The sequence below is a fragment of the Geotrypetes seraphini genome, chromosome 5, assembly GCF_902459505.1.
Source record: "Geotrypetes seraphini chromosome 5, aGeoSer1.1, whole genome shotgun sequence".
NCBI lineage: Eukaryota > Metazoa > Chordata > Amphibia > Gymnophiona > Dermophiidae > Geotrypetes > Geotrypetes seraphini.
This window is the reverse complement of record NC_047088.1, coordinates 241,307,813-241,326,960: the sequence shown is the minus strand read 5'-3', so window position 1 is coordinate 241,326,960 and position 19,148 is coordinate 241,307,813. Positions and strand designations below refer to the sequence as shown.

Below are 19,148 nucleotides of genomic sequence, written 5' to 3'. Positions count from 1 at the left end.
TTCGACACGTCCCATGAGGTACTTAAATGTTTCGATCATGTCTCCCCTCTCCCTACGTTCCTCGAGAGTGTAGAGCTGCAATTTGTTCAGTCTCTCTTCGTACGAGAGACCCTTGAGCCCCGAGATCATCCCAGTGGCCGTCCGCTGAACCGATTCAATTCTGCGCACATCTTTACTGTAATGTGGCCTCCAGAATTGCACACAGTACTCCAGATGAGGTCTCACCATGGCCCTGTACAACGGCATTATGACTTCAGGCTTTCGGCTGACGAAACTTCTATTGATACAACCCAATATCTTCCTTGCCTTAGATGAAGCCTTCTCCACTTGATTGGCAGTTTTCATGTCTGCACTGAAATGCAGGAGAGAGATTTGCATACCTATCACTTCCATTATATGCAAATCTCTCTCATGCAAATTCATTAGGGATATCTTGAAAACCTGACTGGCTGGGGGTCCCCCAGGACAGGTTTGGGAACCACTAAGATAGAGTGTGAGCCTGCCAGGACAGATAAGGAAAAATGCTTGAGTACCTGAATGTACATCACTTAGGTTGTAAGTGGTATATAAAGAAATAATACTTACTTTACTGCATGCACCAGTAGTTGTTTCACAGACAGTAAGGATGGAAACATTTTGAGGTCTGTTTAACCACTTTACCACTGTTTTGGTATTGCTTATCCACTTTACCATAGTAATATAATATTCCCTGGTATAAAACAAAATGTAAAAAACATTTGGCATTCATGTGTTTTTTTTGTAATATAGCATTTAGGCATATGCTAATTTATAATTTAGTAAGAAATAAAATAACGAAACTGTATGTCTTCTATATATAGACAGATTTATTGATCATGCATTTGCAAATGAATAAAAGCTCTACAATGCCAGTGATATAGCAGAGTTTTGAAGATAATTGTATTACAAATCACATGGGTTGATCCAGTAATTAGGGAAAATCTTAAATGGCAAACGAGTAATTCAATCAAGGGGGAGCCGTGACCTCCAAAGCTAACTTCATCTTCTTTCAAATTATCTGTTGAAAAGAAAGTGCTAAACTAAAGCCCTGCAGTGATTCATAACGATGAAGAGGTTTGGCATACTAATACAGCGTGAACTCTTAAGCAATGGCGCAGCGTCTTCCACAGTTTAATTGGTCGACTTCCCACTACCAATTATGCAATACTAAACTCTGACCTAGTAAGACTATGATCTTGGAGTTTGACAGGGTTGGCTTCAAGAGAATGTTTGATATTGTTGAGGAGCCTCTGCTGGGATCCCGAGAGCTTAAGGGTATAGAGGAATTTGGTTCTTACCAAGTGAGTATTGAGAAAGCAATAGCATCTTCTATTTCAGGCAAGTTAGCAAAGGGAAGCAATAACATCTGTATTTCAGGCAACATAAAAGTACCTGGCAGAGTAGCAACATTTCAGAGCTGAGATTGTGATGTCATAATGCCTCATTCCACCAATGCCCAAGAGCCAAACTCATCAGTGATGTCACAATGGCTTGACTGTCCTATACTTGGCTCACATAAGAGAATAAAAATTGCCATACTGGGTCAGACCGAAGGTCCATCAAGTCCAGTATCCTGTTTCCAGCAGTCCCAACCCAGGTCACAAGTACTGACAAGATCTCAAGGAGTGAAACATATTTTATGCTGCTTATCCTAGGAATAAGCAGTGGATTTCCCCAAGCCATCTCAATAATGGCCTATGAACTTCTCTTTTAGGAGATTATCCAAGATTTTTTAAACCCCGCTGAGCTAACTGAGTTCACCACATTGTCCAGTAATGAATTCCAGAGATTAATTATACATTGTGTGAAGAAATATTTTCTCTGGTTTGTTTTAAATCTACTACTTAGTAGCTTCATCGCATGCACCCCATTCCTAGCATTTTTTGAAAAAGTGAACAAGCGATTCACATCGATTCTTTCCACTCCACTCAGTATTTTATAGACCTCTATCATATCACCTCTTAGCTATCTCTTCTCCAAGCTGAAGAGCCCTAGCCGCTTTAGCCTTTCCTCATAGGGAAGTCGTCCCAAACGTTTTATTATTTCCGTTGCCCTGCTCTGGGAAGAGCTGCACAAATGATGTATCATTTCACTTTTCTTATTTAGGCAAAAATAAAAAAATGCCTAGGTGAACTGATCACATTCATACATTTTGTACTGTGTGGCTTGCAGTTTTTACAATACGTGAACCACATTTGAATAGTGCATTTCAGAGATAGTGAATCTACATACCTGGATTTGAAGCCATCAGGTGGCATGAGTTCCAGTGTATGTGTTGGCCCATACAGATTTACAACATAGAGTTTTATCACAGGATTCATCTGGCCTGCCTTGGAAAACAATAGACAAACTGTAACATGTGAAGGACTGGAAACATCTTTTATAAAGCTGGAACATCAAAAGCATGTACGTGAGCTGATTTGTCTGTCACATTGCAATAAAGGTGTTGGAACAACTGCATTTCTACATCCTATAGCAAATCTGTCGCTCCATCCTAGGGAGGATAATCTTAGAGCTCACATTTGCATTTTGTCTTCCTGCCTGTTAGAGGATGTAAACTTAAGAAACATCACCAACATATTTTCTCATATCAGGCAGCAACATGGGACAAGGATTGAGAACAACTGCTTCTGCTTACTGATATTTACAGGGAATTTAGAAAACATCTCAAAACATCTGTTCTCGAAATATTTAGGTAGCTGATTTATAAGAATTTTATTATGTATTATTTAGATTTTTTAGGGTATTAGCTATTGGTTTATAACATATTAGTTTCTTTTACTTTATCGAATTATTTTTAATTATTGTAAACCGCATAGAACTTTAAGGCTTTGTGGTATATAAGTTGTTATTATTATTATTATTAGAGACTGGCATATAAATAGGATGATCAATGTGCCGGTAGCATAAGTAGGATGATTGATTGTGGCATAATCATGCCGGCACTAATAACTCTGTATTGTAACACTACCACAGAGCTCCGTGCATTTTTATATTGTAACACCTCGTAGAAGCTTTTTGTAACTCTGTATGGTGACATCTCTACAGAAGCTAATGTAGCATAACACCTTTACAAAGCTCATGTAAATTGCTCTGAATTGACTCCCCAGTCATTAGGAGCGGTATAGAAGCTCTCAATAAACATAGATGCAACATAGTAGGCATTAGCAATAAGGAAGAATCGTACAAAGAGGGTGCTAACATTTATACAGCAAATATGAGTTTACACGACTAGAATACTGGAATTACGGGCCCAATTCTATAAATGATGCCTAATTTCAGGGCATTCGAAGTTAGGCACCGTTTGTAGAATTGTGCCTAGCTTCATCTAAGTCAAGTTAAGCGCTGGTAGGGAGGGGGTTGGACCATCCAGGGCGCCATCTCGATGGGGGGGGCGTGGTGCGGCACCTTTCCACCCCGCCCTATTGCGCTTGTGCCATCCCTTCCCCCACCACATAGATTTTTGCCGGCACGAGCAACTTTTCCTGCCTATTGTCCAGCCTGGTTCTACTCTGAATCACTTCCATGTCATGGGGCCAGGAAGTGACATCGGAGGGAAACCTAATGCTAGCACAAGTGGCATGCTGGAGAAGCCACATGCTGAAGAGCATAAGAACTGCCATCTCTGGATCAGACCTTCGGTCCATCAAGTCCGGCATGTGTGGAGGCCCAGCCTGGCGTAATTTTAGTCACCCATATCCCTCTATGCCTCTCGTAAGGAGATGTGCATCTAATTTGCTTTTAAATCCTAGAACGGTGCATTCCGCAATAACCTCTTCTGGGAGAACATTCCAGATGTCCACCACTCGTTGCGTCAAGCAGAACTTCCTGATATTTGTCCTGCACTTGTCCCCCCTTAGCTTCAGTCCATGTCCTCTTGTCCGTGTCACAATCTCAGCTCTGGAATGTTGCTACTCTTTGGGGTTCTGGAATGTTGCTACTCCATTGTAACATCACTGATGAGGTTGGCTCTAAGGTACTGTGGAATGAGGCATCATAAGAACATAAGAACTGCCATCTCCGGATCAGACCTTCAGTCCATCAATTCCGGCGATCCGCACATGTGGAGGCCCAGCCTGGCGTAATTTTAGTCACCCATATCCCTCTATGCCTCTCGTAAGGAGATGTGCATCTAGTTTGCTTTTAAATCCTAGAACGGTGGATTCCGCAATAATCTCCTCTGGGAGAGCATTCCAGGTGTCCACCACTCATTGCGTGAAGCAGAACTTCCTGATATTTGTCCTGGACTTGTCCCCCCTTAGCTTCAGTCCATGTTCTCTTGTCCGTGTCACATTGGACATTGTAAATAATTGTTTTTCCTGCTCTATTCTAGAGAGTTGCGCGGGGACAGAAATCCCACCCGTCCCCACCCGTCCCCGCCAAAGTCCCACCCGTCCCCACCCGTCCCCGTGAGGAATCCCACCCGTCCCCACCCGTCCCCGTGAGGAATCCCTCCGTCCCCACCCGTCCCCGTGAGGAATCCCCTCCGTCCCCACCCGTCCCCGCGAGGAATCCCCTCCGTCCCCGCCCGTCCATATAAACTTCAGAAATAGTTATTTCATTTAATTATGCTACTGAATTAAAGGCTCTGGTAGAAACCATTTACAAATAAGCAAAAAGACTTTATTAATTTGAAAATATTAATTGGGAAGAATACATACTTTGCAAATGGGTTTCTACCAGAGCCTCTAATGTTTATAAATTTTTATCAACACAACTAATATACTACTTTATCCTGAAGCAAAATAAAAAAAAAGAAATATAATTCTTTTCCTACCTTTGTTGCCTGGTTTCTGCTTTCCTCATGTTCTCATTCAATTCCTTCCATCCACTGTCTCTCTTCCTTCTGCATCTTCCATTTGCTCTGTTACTGTGCCTCTCCCTTTCTTCCCCCTTCCAAATTGGTCTGGCACCCATCTTCTTCTCTCCGCTCCCCCCATAGTCTGGCATCTGTCTTCTTCCCTGCCAGCGTCTTCTCCCTACTCTCTCTTCCCCATTTCCTTTCAGCGTCCTTCTCCCCCCATCTTCCCCATGTCCTGTCAGCGTCCTTCTCCCCCCTCTGTCTTCCACATGTGCTTTCAGTGTCCTTCTCCCCCCTCTGCTTCCCCATGTCCTTTCAGCGTCCTTCTCCCTCTCTGTCTTCCCCATGGCCTTTCAGCGTCCTTCTCCACCCCTTTGTCTTCCCCATGTGCTTTCAGCATCCTTCTCCCCCCTCTGTCTTCCACAAGTGCTTTCAGAGTCCTTCCCCCCCCCGCCCTTCCCATGGCCTTTCAGCGTCCTTCTCCACCCCTTTGTATTCCCCCATGTGCTTTCAGCGTCCTTCTCCCTCCTCTGTCTTCAAGTGCTTTCAGAGTCCTTCCCCCCTCCTCCTGTCTTCACCATGGCCTTTCAGCGTCCTTCTCCCCCCCCTCCTTCTCTACCGCCCCGGGTGCAGCACAGCCGGCCAGGTCCCCTTACTTTTGTGGCACTTCCCCGACCGACTGACAACAGCCCCGGTCCGACAAACCTCCCTGCCCTTAACTGCGAATCTAAATTACCTTATTACAGCTGCTGTAAGAAGATAATTTAGATTCGCGGCTACAGGGCAGGGAGGATTGTCGGACCGGGGCTGTTGTCGGTCGGTCGGGGAAGTGCCACAAAAGTAAGGGGACCTGGCCGGCTGTGCTGCAACCGGGGCGGGGTGTGCCGGGGCGGACCGCCCCGTCCCTTGGTAGCCACTCGAACCGCGAGGCTACTCTCCTCCTTACCTGCACTGCCTGCAGCACAGAGCCAAACGGAAGTCTTCCCGACTCAGTCGCGTGGCTCTTCTCTCTACCTTCTCTGCTTGCAGCACAGAGCCGAACGGAAGTCTTCCCGACGTCAGCGCTGACGTCGGAGGGAGGGAGGGCTTTGTTTAAGCCCTCCCTCCCCTCCGACGTCAGCGCTGACGTCGGGAAGACTTCCGTTCGGCTCTGTGCTGCAAGCAGAGAAGGTAGAGAGAAGAGCCGCGCGACTGAATACATCCAGCCCGCAGTAACCCCGCGACCCTCGGAGGCGTCCCCACGGGATCCCCGCGACCCTAGGGGGCGTCCCCATGGGATCCCCGTGACCCTAGGGGCGTCCCCACGGGATCCCCGTGACCCAAAGGGGGAACCCGCGGGATGCCCACGGGTCCCGCGGGATTCCCGTCGTCCCCGTTCCCGTGCAGCTCTCTACTCTATTCCTTTCAGTATTTTGAAGGTCTCGATTATATCCCCTCACAGTCTCCTTTTCTCAAGGGAGAACAATCCCAGTCTCTTAAGAATTTGCAGGATAGTGCGGTTTATATTTAAAGCCCTTGTGGTCTAGGGGTGAAGCGATCTTCCTACACTCCTGGCCCATGCAGAGCCGCTATCAAAAATGGCTGCCTTAAGTTCCCGCAGCTGTCTCATGAGACTGTAGAAACTCGCAAAACCAACACAGGAACTTGTGTCAGTCATATTTTTACATAAGAACGTATGACTAACCTTACTGGGTCAGACAACAGGCCCATCTAGCCCATTATCCCGTCTTCACGGAGGCCAATCCAAGTCACAAGTACCTGGCAAAAACCCAAATAGTAGCAGCAATCTATGCCACCGATTTAGGGCAAGCAGTGGCTTCCTCCGTATCTGTCTCAACAGCAGACTTTTCCTCCAGGAACTTGTCCAAACCTTTTTTTAAAACCAACTACATTCACTGCTCTTACCACATCCTCTGGCAACAGATTCCAGAGCTTAACTATTCTCTGGGTGAAAAAAATATTTCCTCCTCTTGGTTTTAAAAGTATTATTCTGTAACTTCATCGAGTGTACCCTAGTCTTTGTAAATCTTGATGCACGAATCTGCACCGGGCAGGAGCGTAGGAAAATCGCTCCTGTCCCACTTCACCACCAGGGCTTCAAAGGTAAGCTGTGGAGGTGGGAGGGAGGCTGCTTGTTTGGCGACTCGCGAATAACTGAATTTGCAAATCCCAAAACCGTGAATATGGAGGGGAAACTGTATATCGAATCAATGACCATTTACCCCATATAGCTTCACTATCTGAGCATGTGTAACTGCTTATGCATGTAGGCGCCTTTAGGCATTTATACTAAGGTGCCTACCTGAAAAGTAGGTGTGGTTATGGTCAGAGTTTGGGCATTGATAGAGCCTGATATTCATCTGGCAGTGGGCAGCACTCAGACTGCCAGCCGCCATCCCACCCAGGTATTACTGAGGGGGTTGATCTACTTCTGTTCAAAACCACCATAATTGGAGGTGAGATCTTGATGACACCAGAAAAGAGTCTAAAGCAGGGGTAGGGAACTCCGGTCCTCGAGAGCCGTATTCCAGTTGGGTTTTCAGGATTTCCCCAATGAATATGCATTGAAAGCAGTGCATGCAAATAGATCTCATGCATATTCACTGGGGAAATCCTGAAAACCCGACTGGAATACGGCTCTCGAGGACCAGAGTTCCCTACTCCTGGTCTAAAGTATTAGTGTGTTGATGAAATGGACATGAATAGCTAAGTCGTTATTGGCTAGATCAGGGGTGGGCAACTCCGGGGGCCGGAATCTAGTTGGGTTTTCAGGATTTCCCCAATGAATAGGCATGAGATCTATTTGCATGCACTGCTTTCAATGCCTATTCATTGGGGAAATCCTGAAAACCCGACTGGATTCCGGCCCTTGAGGACCGGAGTTGCCCACCCCTGGGCTAGACACACAAAAAGGGAATTAAACAGGCGAAGGTCATTTGAAAACAGTAATGAACATTTTAAAGTAACATTCCTCTTATTATTATTTTTTTTATTATTATCCTCTTATTATTAATGTTAAATTTTATTTAATGAATCTAAAGCCAAGTTTGTCCACTTTAAGTTGTCGTGGTTTTTATTTATTTATGTTGTCAGTGAGTACAGAAGCTGATGCCAGTGCCAATGTTAAGATACTGTTGAAATCAAAGCCCCCTGCTGTGTCCTTCCAAATACGGTGGTACCTTGGTTTACGAGCATAATCCATGCTCGTAATCCAAAATGCTCGTTTATCAAAGCAAAGTTCCCCATAGGCCTTAATGCAAATTCAGAAGATTCGTTCCACAACCAAAGTTTGCAATGGTGGCCCAGGGGTGAGTACCTGCAGCGATTTCAAAGTGGTGCCTTCCTTCCCTCGGGGTCCCCGTGCGGCTGCTCTCCTGCTTCAGCCGATGCCTCTGCCGTCGGACAGCGCCTCCTGGTTTCCATCTAAGCCTGCCGCCATCCTGAATAAGCATGCACGCAGCTTCACTTCTCCTGACAACACGCTCACCACGTCCTGCAGGTACTCACCCCTGGGCCACCATTGCCGAGTGCTCGTTTATCGGGGCAGTGCTCGGTTTACGAGACAAAAGTTTGCTGAGTGTTTTGCTCGTCTTGCATAACACTCGCAAACCGGTGCACTCGTAAACTGAGGTACCATTGTATTGTTTTTCCCATATATGTGTTCAATTTTAGTTATTGTAGATAATATTTTCAATACAGACTGTATCAGCATAAACCATAAAATAAAGATAGCGGCCCCTGTTTTGAATTAGTAGCATGAATATGAGTAGGATTGTATCATGGCAAGTATACGTGTGCAATGGACAAATGTGATTTGGGAGACACCAACTTATATATGCACAACACAAATTCAAATTGGCCCTATTTTATTAAGCATTTTAGCGTGTGTTTATCACACGCTAAATCAATGCACGCGCTAAACGCTAATGCATGCATAGGATAACATGCACACCTTAGCATTTCGCGCAAGCCAATATTTATGGCATGCTAAAAAGCATAGCACGCCTTAGTAAAAGTTTTTCCAATGACATTCCCTATGTGCGAGCGAGCGTTGTCGTGAAGAATGGCCCAGCCAAGAGCAACTGAGGTCAGGTTTTGTGCATTTTTCTGCACATTTTTTGCAAAAAATCATGACAATACACTGCTGTGACACTTCTTCCACGTGGAACTTTGTCTGTGATGATGACGCCTTCATGAACATAAGTAAAAGTCATCATTTGTTTGACTTTTGATTGAGCTCGTCAAAATTTTTTTGGTCGTGGGGAAGATGGAACTCTCCACTCATCATTCAAAAACTACGCGAATACGGCTGGGAGGTGTTACCTCCTGCTCCCTACAGTCCAGACATGAATCCACCAGACTTCGACCTTTTTCCAAGGTTGAAACAACCTATGCGTGGACATCATTTTGCATCTCTGGAAGAGCTTTCTTCCGCCGGCACCCAAGCCATTCGGCAACTGAACAAAACAGTGTCTTGGATGGAACAATGAAACTTCCCGCATGTTGAGACTTGGTCATTGCAAAGCAGGGAGACTTTTTTGAAGGATTGTAAAGAAATACTTGAAAAAAAAAATTGCTTCCACCTTTAACTCAGGTCTATTACCTGCCTATACGGAAAATTGAAGGACAACATCAACAACATCAAGAATCACAATTACCTACAGAGGTCCAACAGAATTTGAATGTTTCATTGATATTAGAACAGTCGGATAAGGAAATTGCGACACCTGCGACTTTATTTCTTACTGTTGCCTTAGCACCGGATAAAAACTGGTTGCTGAGACTTTACTTCAAAAATAAGTTAAAATAATTTTTGGGATTTAATTAACAAATATTTCCGGATCTGGCTCGAGATACCCAGAGGCGTCGTCGTGAATTTTTGATTTTGAAGCCGGGAGTTATCGCTCTTGGAGCCTCCTTCTTCTTAAGACACCCATGTAAATGTGTGATAATATATCAAAAGCAAAAATATGTTTTCTTTGACCCTATACAACTGACAACCTTTCTGTCAGCTACACACCTGAAAGCTGGGATAAATATAACATGAGTGTTCATTGTTTGATTTGGTCACTTCCTTCAGCTAACTGTGTCCCTGTTTTCTTTGTTCGATATATTACTAAGATTTCTTGTTAGGCTCACTGTTTTACATCTTGGATCCATTAATTTGAGGACTTGAGGAGGAGATTATGATTATTTTTGCTATGATTATAATTATTGTTTTGCTTGGAATGTGTCTTTTTTCTTTAATGCCTCTCCTTTCTGTACAAGTGTATACTTGATTGTTTATTTGAAAATTGATAAATAAATAAAAAAATTTAAAAAATAGTGTGCATTATTTAGGAAATTACCCTCGTAGTACTGTATTTTTATTCTTCCCCTTCAGATCTGTAGAAGATCACGTCTAAAATTGCCAGTCCAAGAGGGAAAAAAAGTTGTTTTGTCTATAGATCGGAAACTTGACTCTTTACGAAGAATTGACAATAGGGTGGGGAGTCAGGAGAGTAAGTTATTGGCGGGAAAGGCAACGCAGTGAGCTAGAGAAATGTGGTTCAAATCATTGAGCACCAGTAAAACTATGAAAAAATTTGAATACGAGGTAAGCGAGGCCTTTTTCCTGTGGTTCACACACCAAAGACAGGGGCATACCTATAACAGGGTCTATATTGTAAGAGAAAACCCATGCTTTTCTAAAGGAATTCAATGAAGGTGACCCTATTTCACTGCTAGTTTCAGGTGGCTTCAATCGTGCAGTAGATAAAAGTGTAAAAGCCAGTCACAGTGAAGGGGTCAAGGCGACTGCTCCCCCAGTTCCCCACTTAAATGGATTCTTGGCTACGTCCAACCACTTTTTTTTATTCACAAAGTATTAACAACTAGAAATCTTGAGTTGTGAGGTAGAGACCAGTTTATTTCACCCCCCACCAAATAAATCAATCAATCTATAAACAAGTGACCCACTGCACTTGATATGGACTGGATTCACCAAGGATCCCTCTCATTCATAATTTATAACTTTCTCTTCTTAATAGGAGACACAGATCTTTTGATAGGTATTTGTTGAGGGACATTTCCTGAGTAAGGTACAACGCTGTCAGTAAGTTGAAAATTGTATATACTTACCTTAGGATATGGATACTGTTTTGCTTTGGGATACAGACTTCCAGTAAACCGTGGAATGACCATGTTTGGTACCAGAGAGTCATTGATCATTAAAAACGCCAACTGTTCTCCATCTGGTGACCACCAATGGGCAATATGTGAATGCAGGATTTCTTCTGCAAGACATTAAGGTGCAATACATACTTGGAATCAGCACAAATAACATTGCCATTTGGATATCAAAATTATGCAGCATGCATACAACAAGGACATGCATTTTTTTAAAAATGAAAAATGTTAAAGAAAATCTCTCAAAACCCTACACAGTGTAAATTTTCTGACAACTGAATTAAACTTTGATCATTAGTAATGTTTCCAAATGAACAGAAACCACAAAAAAACACAACAGTTCCCTTGACTGGAAACAAGATAATTTATTGGGATATTTTATTAAGCGTCTTACCAACAGAAATGTCCCCCTTGTGTATTGTTGGGACATTTTTATGCTCAGCTTAAGTCATTTGACATGAATCTGGAAAATTATGAACTTTAACAACTGCACACATCTTTGTAACAAAAAATGCTTTTCAGAGCCCTTTTCAGGCTCTAAAAGGGTAAAGGTCAGGGTAATGAGATTTGGGGTTCATTTTCAAAAAAGAAAAATGTCCAAAAAATGACACAAAGGGACAGATACCAAACCCTTCCAATTCACTATTTTTGAAATCTATATTCTAGACCAGTGATTCCCAACCCTGCCGTGGGGGATCCCCAGCTAGTCGGATTTTCAAAATATCCCTAATGAATATGCATGAGAGAGATTTGCATACCTGTCACTTCCACCGTATATACTTGAATATAAACTGATCTGAATATAAACTGATGTAACCTTTTTCCCTCCAAAAAGAAGGAAAAAAGGTTGACTCAAATATAAACCAATGGTTTATATTCAAGTACCGGAACATGGCAGAAGCGACCCCTCCTCCCTTCCCTGGTGTCCTCATGCCAGCTCTACAGCCAGCAATCTGTCCCCCTTCCTGGAATGCCCCCCCCTCCCAGACCCACACAGGACTGCAGTACTGCCCTGGTGGTCCAGTGGTGCAGACAGTCAATCAGTCTGCCCCCTTTCTTGGACCCAATGCGGGCAGAAAACTTTGCAAGACTCGTAGTCTCGCGAAGTTTGCCTAGGATCTCACTGCAGTCATTTTTTTACTATGGAGACTGCCGGGCAGGAGCGTAAAGGGATTGCTCCTGCTCCACCTCCACTGGACCACTGGGGACCTAAGGTAGATCTGCAAAGGGGACTGGGAGAGGAGGGATGGGTTAGTTGCACAAAGTCACCGGGAGGGAGGGAATGATGGCAGCTCTGGTTCCCCACACCACTGGACTACCAGGGCAGTACTGGAAGCCCACGGTGGGTGCGAGATGGGGTTAGCTCTTATATAAACTGAGATAATAAGCACTGAATATTGGTTATAATGGAGGTTCTTTTGATAATGAAAGAGAATTAGTCCTTTTAAAAGGTGGCAATATTTACTGTAGTACACCTATGGACATCTGAGGCTTTTTTTCCCTCCATTGATACCTATCTTTTGCTAATATTGCTGGTGCAATTTTGAGATCTCTTCTGTTTTGAATTAAATGGTTTTAAACATCATATTGAAAATGACCCTCTTGATCTACCTCCTTTTCTTCCTGGTTGGTTTTTTCACTGCAGACAAGGTTGGACTCCCCTCTTTTTGGTTTCTGTTGCTTCGTCCTTTTCTGTGGTGCCATCAATCACCACCAACCAGGTTAAGGTTCAAAGGTCCAAATTCTATAAATGGCCACAAATCTCGCTCAACAGAGATAAATCGCTCTCTACACTGAGCCAAGATATATGAATATCATTCAACCAAGTGAGTGATGACGCCCGCATTGTACTGGTGTTTTTACTGGGGGTAATGAACATCATCATCGGTTCATATTCACTCACTAAAGCTGCTTTTTATCATTTTAATTTTCATAATAAAGAGACTTTCCAAAAGTTATTGGCCTTTAGCTCTTAACTTACTTCCTCCGGATGGCTACTTTTTTCGGTGTGGGCAGCATTTTGGGGGTAAAGATCTAGATCAACTGCTTTCGTCCACTATTTATGAGGAATTCAGAAAACATCTAAAAACTCAACTGTTCCTAAAGTATGTAGACAACTGACCCACTCATCTACGGTCCAGTACATAGCATGAAAAAGCAAAAAAAATTAGAAGAAAACCACTTAGCTACTACTGGCTGCTTCAATAAAGCCAGGCAGCCACTGCACCCAACGGGGAACCCTCCGTTTCGCGTCGTGTCGCTACTTCAGGGGTGATGGTTCCATTGCTCCAAATGCACATTTTCTAGACCTACTATGCTTTTCAAGCTCTCACACCACTCCACCGGGCAATATTGACCCCATCAGACAGGCATATTTTCTAACTTTTCACAAACCTGCCAAGTGACTAACTGGCCAATTGTAGGTGTGGGGGTTCCTCCTGTGCTAGACAAGTTATGGTGCTTGGTAAGGAGGATACACACACACACACAAAATTCAGAAAGGACAATAAGCAATGGAGGATCGAGGGAAAAAACTCCCTTAAAGCCTCCAGAAAAGGGCTGTTCAAAAAACAAAAACAAAAAACAACCCACCATAGATAATCAAAGGAGCAGCTATAAATCTCATTTAAACGTTGAGACGTACACATACCGTTCCTTTTTGAACTGGGGAATACACAAGTAGATGTTGGTTCTGTCCAAGGCCTAAGAGCCCCCGTGCAATCTGTACATAGGGCTCCTTTTACGAAGCCGCGTTAGCGGCTTTATCGCACGCAACTTTTTAGAGCGCGCTAACCCCTGCGATAGCCGAAAAACTACCGCCTGCTCAAGAGGAGGCGGTAGCGGCTAGCGCAGCCGGAAAATTAGCGCGCGCTATTACGCCCGTTATACCGCTAACGCGGCTTCGTAAAAGGAGCCCATAGTGCAATAAATCAGGTTTTACCTATGTACATAACATCTGCTTTATTGTAATCCGCCTGGAACTCATAAGGGCTAGGGTGGAATATAAAAAGCTTTGTAATGTAATAGCATAGCATAAATCTTCATTTGTATCCCGCAATACCTTCCAGTTCGATGCAGGTAACAAGAGAAACGCACAATAACAGTGAATTACAATTATACAATAAACACGTGCAAATGCCAATAGTTAACCGTGCAGATCGTGAACAGGACTTCTAAATTAAGGCCTGTAAAATACTCAAGAGATTATCAGGATAAATAACATAAAGGGTACACTAACATGGCATGACATATGGCTGAAATCTATCTATAATAGACAGATCAGACATGTTTTCCAGACGAAAAATGCCAGCAATGTAACCATCTGCCACGACAGCAATTAAAAGCCAACTTACAAAAGTAAACCTGAGTGTGAAAACCGCTACCTCAATTATTACTTATTAAGGCTCCCTTTTTCAAAACCACGTGGGAAATGCTCTGAAGACTACTCAGTTCCTATGGGCATCGGAGCATTTGCCGCTCCAGCCCGCGCTGCCGGCTTTAGTAAAAGAGGGGGCAAGTTGTGCAAACTTTAGTTTGGCATAGCAATTAAGAGTGCAAGATTGGATACATAAGAACATAAAAACTGCTGCTGCTGGGTCAGACCAGTGGTCCATCATGCCTAGCAGTCCGCTCACGCGGCGGCCCTTAGGTCAAAAACCAGCACCCTAACCGAGACTGAGACTAGCCCTCCCAGCACACGTCCTTGTTCAGCAGGAACTTGTCTAACTTTGTTTTGAATCCCTGAAGGGTGTTTTCCCCTACGACAGACTCCGAAAGAGCGTTCCAGTTTTCCACCACTCTCTGGGTGAAGAAGAACTTCCTTACGTTCGTACGGAATCTATCCCCTTTCAGCTTTAGAGAGTGCCCTCTCGTTCTCCCTACCTTGGAGAGGGTGAACAACCTGTCATCTGCTAAGTCTATCCCCTTCAATACTTTGAATGTTTTGAACATGTCCCCTATCAATCTCCTCTGTTGGAGGGAGAAGAGGCCCGGTTTCTCTAATCTTTCGCTGTACGGTAGCTCCTCCAACCCCTTAACCATCTTAGTCGCTCTTCTCTGGACCCTTTCGAGTAGTACCATATCCTTCTTCATGTACGGCGACCAGTGCTGTATGCAGTACTCCAGGTGAAGGCGCACCATGGCCCGGTTCAGCGGCATGATAACCTTCTCCGATCTGTTCGTGATCCCCTTCTTCATCATTTCTAGCATTCTGTTCACCCTTTTTGCTGTCGCCGCACATTGCGCAGACGGCTTCATCAACTTGTCGATCAGCACTCCCAAATCCCTTTCCTGGGAGTTCTCTCCAAGTACCGCCCCGAACATCCTGTATTCGTGCATGAGATTTTTGTTACCGACATGCATCACTTTACACTTGCCCATGTGTGTTAAGTGTTTTACTGTATATGATGTAGGATTGTGATATGCATATTACAGTGCAGTTGTACTGTATACAGGGTGGGCCAAAAGTAGGCAGACAGTATTTATTCATTATTCCTTTTTATTTTCCATGTGCCACAAATAACATATGTGCGAAGTATTTTTGTATCAGTTACATCATTTCACTTTTATTTGATTATTGGTCAGTAGTGTATTATACCTATTCAATAACTATACAATAAATATATATATACACACTCACACATTGTGAACCCCAAAAAAACAAAAACACACCAAAATGTTTTATGTTGTATCCTCCCACAGAACTCGGGCAATTCTTATGATATATACCCCTTCTTTTACAAAGGTGTGCTAAGCTTTTTAACGCTTGCTAAATATTAGCATGCGCTAAACACATGCTAAACGCTAACGTGTGCATGTTATCCTATGGACGTGTTAGCGGTTAGTGCACGCGTTGATTTAGCGTGTGCTAAATCCGCGCTAAAACGCTTAGTGCGCCTTTGTAAAAGAGGACCATAGTGTGTCGTGCCCTGAATGAAGTTGATGCAAAATGTCGCAAATATTTCCTACCGCACCACAACACTACCTTGTGAAAATGAATTGTTGCTATGGGATACGCGCAGAAGCAGACGACAGTTTGTAAACAGTCTCTGTATCAAAATGGTTTTCACTACAGAAGACCAAATTCTGCTAAACAACTTGGTACAGCTAAAAGGTTACAGTAGTTGATTGTTGAAAGAGTTCCTACAGACGAGTTGGAACAAAAATGGCCTTGATGTGCTGCTATGCAAGATCTGAGCAAAGGGCACCGTGGATCGTAAGCCGGGCAGTGGATGACCAAGTTCGATTCGCACACAAGAACACATTGACGTTGTACGTGATCTTGTACTGAGCCAGGAGGACACGCCACAAACACACCAAACAACTCGCCAAATAGCAAGAGAAGCAGGAATAAGCCAGACAACTGTGGTGTCTAAGTGTTGTGCCCACACATTAACTTTATACAACAAAGACACATCTGAAATAGTGCAAACAGCTTTTGACCAAGTACTTGGAACACAGCATCAGCTTCATCTGTTTCACAGGCGAAAATATATTTATAGTAGCTCCGCGGATTAACACACAGAATGATCGCCTGTACATGCCTTCAACAATACTGAAGCATGAGGTTAATGCCAAATGCTTACTACAGACTCGCCTGACCTTCAGCTAATCAGTCACGGTCTTGGTTGCAATCTCGAAACTTGGATTCACAGATCTGTTCTTCAACAATCCTGTGGTTAAGATCAATGGCACATACTACCGGGACATCCTCTTGATACAGAAGCTGTTCCCAGTGATCCGTTGCATGTCAGGAGACTACTTTATCTTCCAATAGGACAATGCCCCAGCACATCGGGCAAAGGACACCATAGATCTGCTACATAGGGAGACCCCAGACTTCATTGTTCCAGACCTCTGGCCTGTGAATTCACCAGACTTAAACCACGTTTATGACCGGATCTGTGGGCTGATATAGGAACGTGCCTACCAGATAGCGATATCTGACGTTGAAGATCTTAAACAGCGTCTCATCTCTGTTTGGGCTGAGCTAAAGCAGAGCGTCGTTGACGAGTCCATAGAACAGTGGCAGCCAAGACTGAAGGCATGCCTTCAATGCAAAGGGAGCACACGTCAAACATCTACTTTAATTGAAACATTACTTTATTGACTTTACTTTTTTCTGCAAGATACGCCATAAAAATTTTTTAATGTGTTTTTATTCAGTTCACAATTCATTTTCACAAGGTAGTGTTGTGGTGCGGTGGGAAATTTTACAACATTTTACATCAACTTCATTCAGGACTCAACACACTACCTTGTGCATTTGGGCCTTAAACATGCGGAATAGCTCGCGCTAGCCGTTACCGCCTCCTCTTGAGCAGGCGGTAGTTTTTCAGCTAGCGCGCGCTATAGCACGCGCTAATTTGGTGCTTGCGCTAAAAACGCTAGCGCACCTTTGTAAAAGGAGCCCTAAATTTCATAAGAATCGGCTGAGTTCTGTGGAAGATACAACAAAAATCAGTTTGGTGTGGGGTTGGTTTTTTGGTTTTTTTTCAGTTCACAGTGTATACACACACACATACAATCTTTCACTTCCCAGACAGACCAGCAAAGGCTGCTCAATCGAACATCTTTAGTCATCTTTCATTTTATAGACACAATAAACATATATATTCTGTTACTTAGGTGAACCTCCAAGCTTTTGGTCACGTATTTACTGTAGTAATTGTTGTAATCCACTGCCGGTAATAAAAAAAACGCCAAAGAGGATGAAGTACAAATGACAAAGGATCAGCAGAGACATACGAGTGACCTGAGTTATGCACTGCCTTCAACCAGTGTTCTCAAAGATAATCTTGAAAGAACAATAAACACGGGTAGTGTTGTTGTGAAATGAATGGGTTTCATGGCTTAAGTCTCTGAAAGTCTCAGCAGTCATAAACTTGAATGAGATTTTATAAACCTACCTTCATAGAGCCAGTCCGTGATTCCATTGAAAATAATCCCTTCTTTCCCCGATGAGGTCAGTCGCAATGAACTGCTCTTCACATCAGGCTGATAATAAATGTTGTTTTCAAAAATATAGACCTAGATTGGGCAAAAAGATAAAGGTAAAAACAGTCAAACATTAAGCCATAGATGTTTTCACGGGGTCAACAAGTGGACATCATAAAGCATTGTGCATAAACTGTTGACGTTTCTTTACTGAAGTGCACTAAGAAGTTGATATGTGGATTTAGGCCCTTTTACATAGGCGCGCTAAGCATTTTAACGCAGATTTAGCGCGTGCTATATTAACGCGTATATCCATAGGATAACATGCACACGTTAGTGTTTAGCGCGTGTTTAGCATGCGCTAAAAAGCTTAGCGCACCTTTGTAACCTGTAGCCATTGTAACCTGCAAGCTTAGCGCACCTGTTAGCACTAGCCTGCATCAATAGCTACTACATGTTAAATGCAGACAATAATAACCCCCTAATTCAATAACCCTAGTGCCTAAACGCAAATGTCATTTACGTGCTATGGTTTTTTAATGCTAGCACTTGCATGAGTGCCAGTAACATTCATGAACGTGATGGCTAGGTGCACAGTCTGCGGACATTGAATGGCGGAATTATCACGTGGATCCACGTACAGCTTAACAATGAAATTGGTACTGTTTGGTCTATGAATTGGTACTCATTTGATGTTATTTCATTTATTTTTTAAATTTATATACCTTCTTCATCTAGATGGTCTCCATATTTTTTTTTTTATAAACACATAGCATAAAATTAACATTACAAAAGACGTCCCTGCGCGCTGTTCCATAAATTGGTGCCTAACATTTTCCATAACCGAAAAGGGCATGAGAGGGGCTGGGTTGATCATAGGCCTTCCCAAAAGTGCCAAGTTAGGGAGTAGTACATAAGTACATAAGTAGTCACCTCCGCCGGGGCAGACCAGAGGTCCATCCCGCCCAGCGGTCTGCTCACGCGGCGGCCCATCAGGCATATTGCCTGAGCAGCGGTCCCTGACTAATTTTATACCTACCTCTACACTTATCTCTAAACCTTCCACTGCTCTTATCTATACCCCTCAATCCCTTTTTCCTCCAGGAACCTATCCAGGTCTTCCTTGAAACCATGTGCTGAAGATCAATTGGCCTTTGGTTTTCCTGGTACACAATTTTTAAATAGTTCCGACTTGTCAGCTTTAACCATAGGGCCTCCTAGGGAC

The 19,148-nt window shown here is 43.5% G+C and overlaps 1 protein-coding gene across 2 annotated transcripts in view; it reads right to left on the bottom strand.

The window, feature by feature from the left end:
• Positions 1-19,148, bottom strand: part of DPP10 (dipeptidyl peptidase like 10) — a 709,461-nt gene that overhangs the window by 114,393 nt on the left and 575,920 nt on the right. For both annotated transcript variants that reach the window (XM_033946860.1, XM_033946861.1), the window contains exons 8-11: positions 17,896-18,016; positions 10,940-11,094; positions 2,251-2,348; positions 586-709 (exon numbers count right to left, since the gene is read on the bottom strand). In XM_033946860.1, the coding sequence (XP_033802751.1) occupies positions 586-709; positions 2,251-2,348; positions 10,940-11,094; positions 17,896-18,016 (498 nt within the window). The remainder of the gene's footprint in view (positions 1-585; positions 710-2,250; positions 2,349-10,939; positions 11,095-17,895; positions 18,017-19,148) is intronic.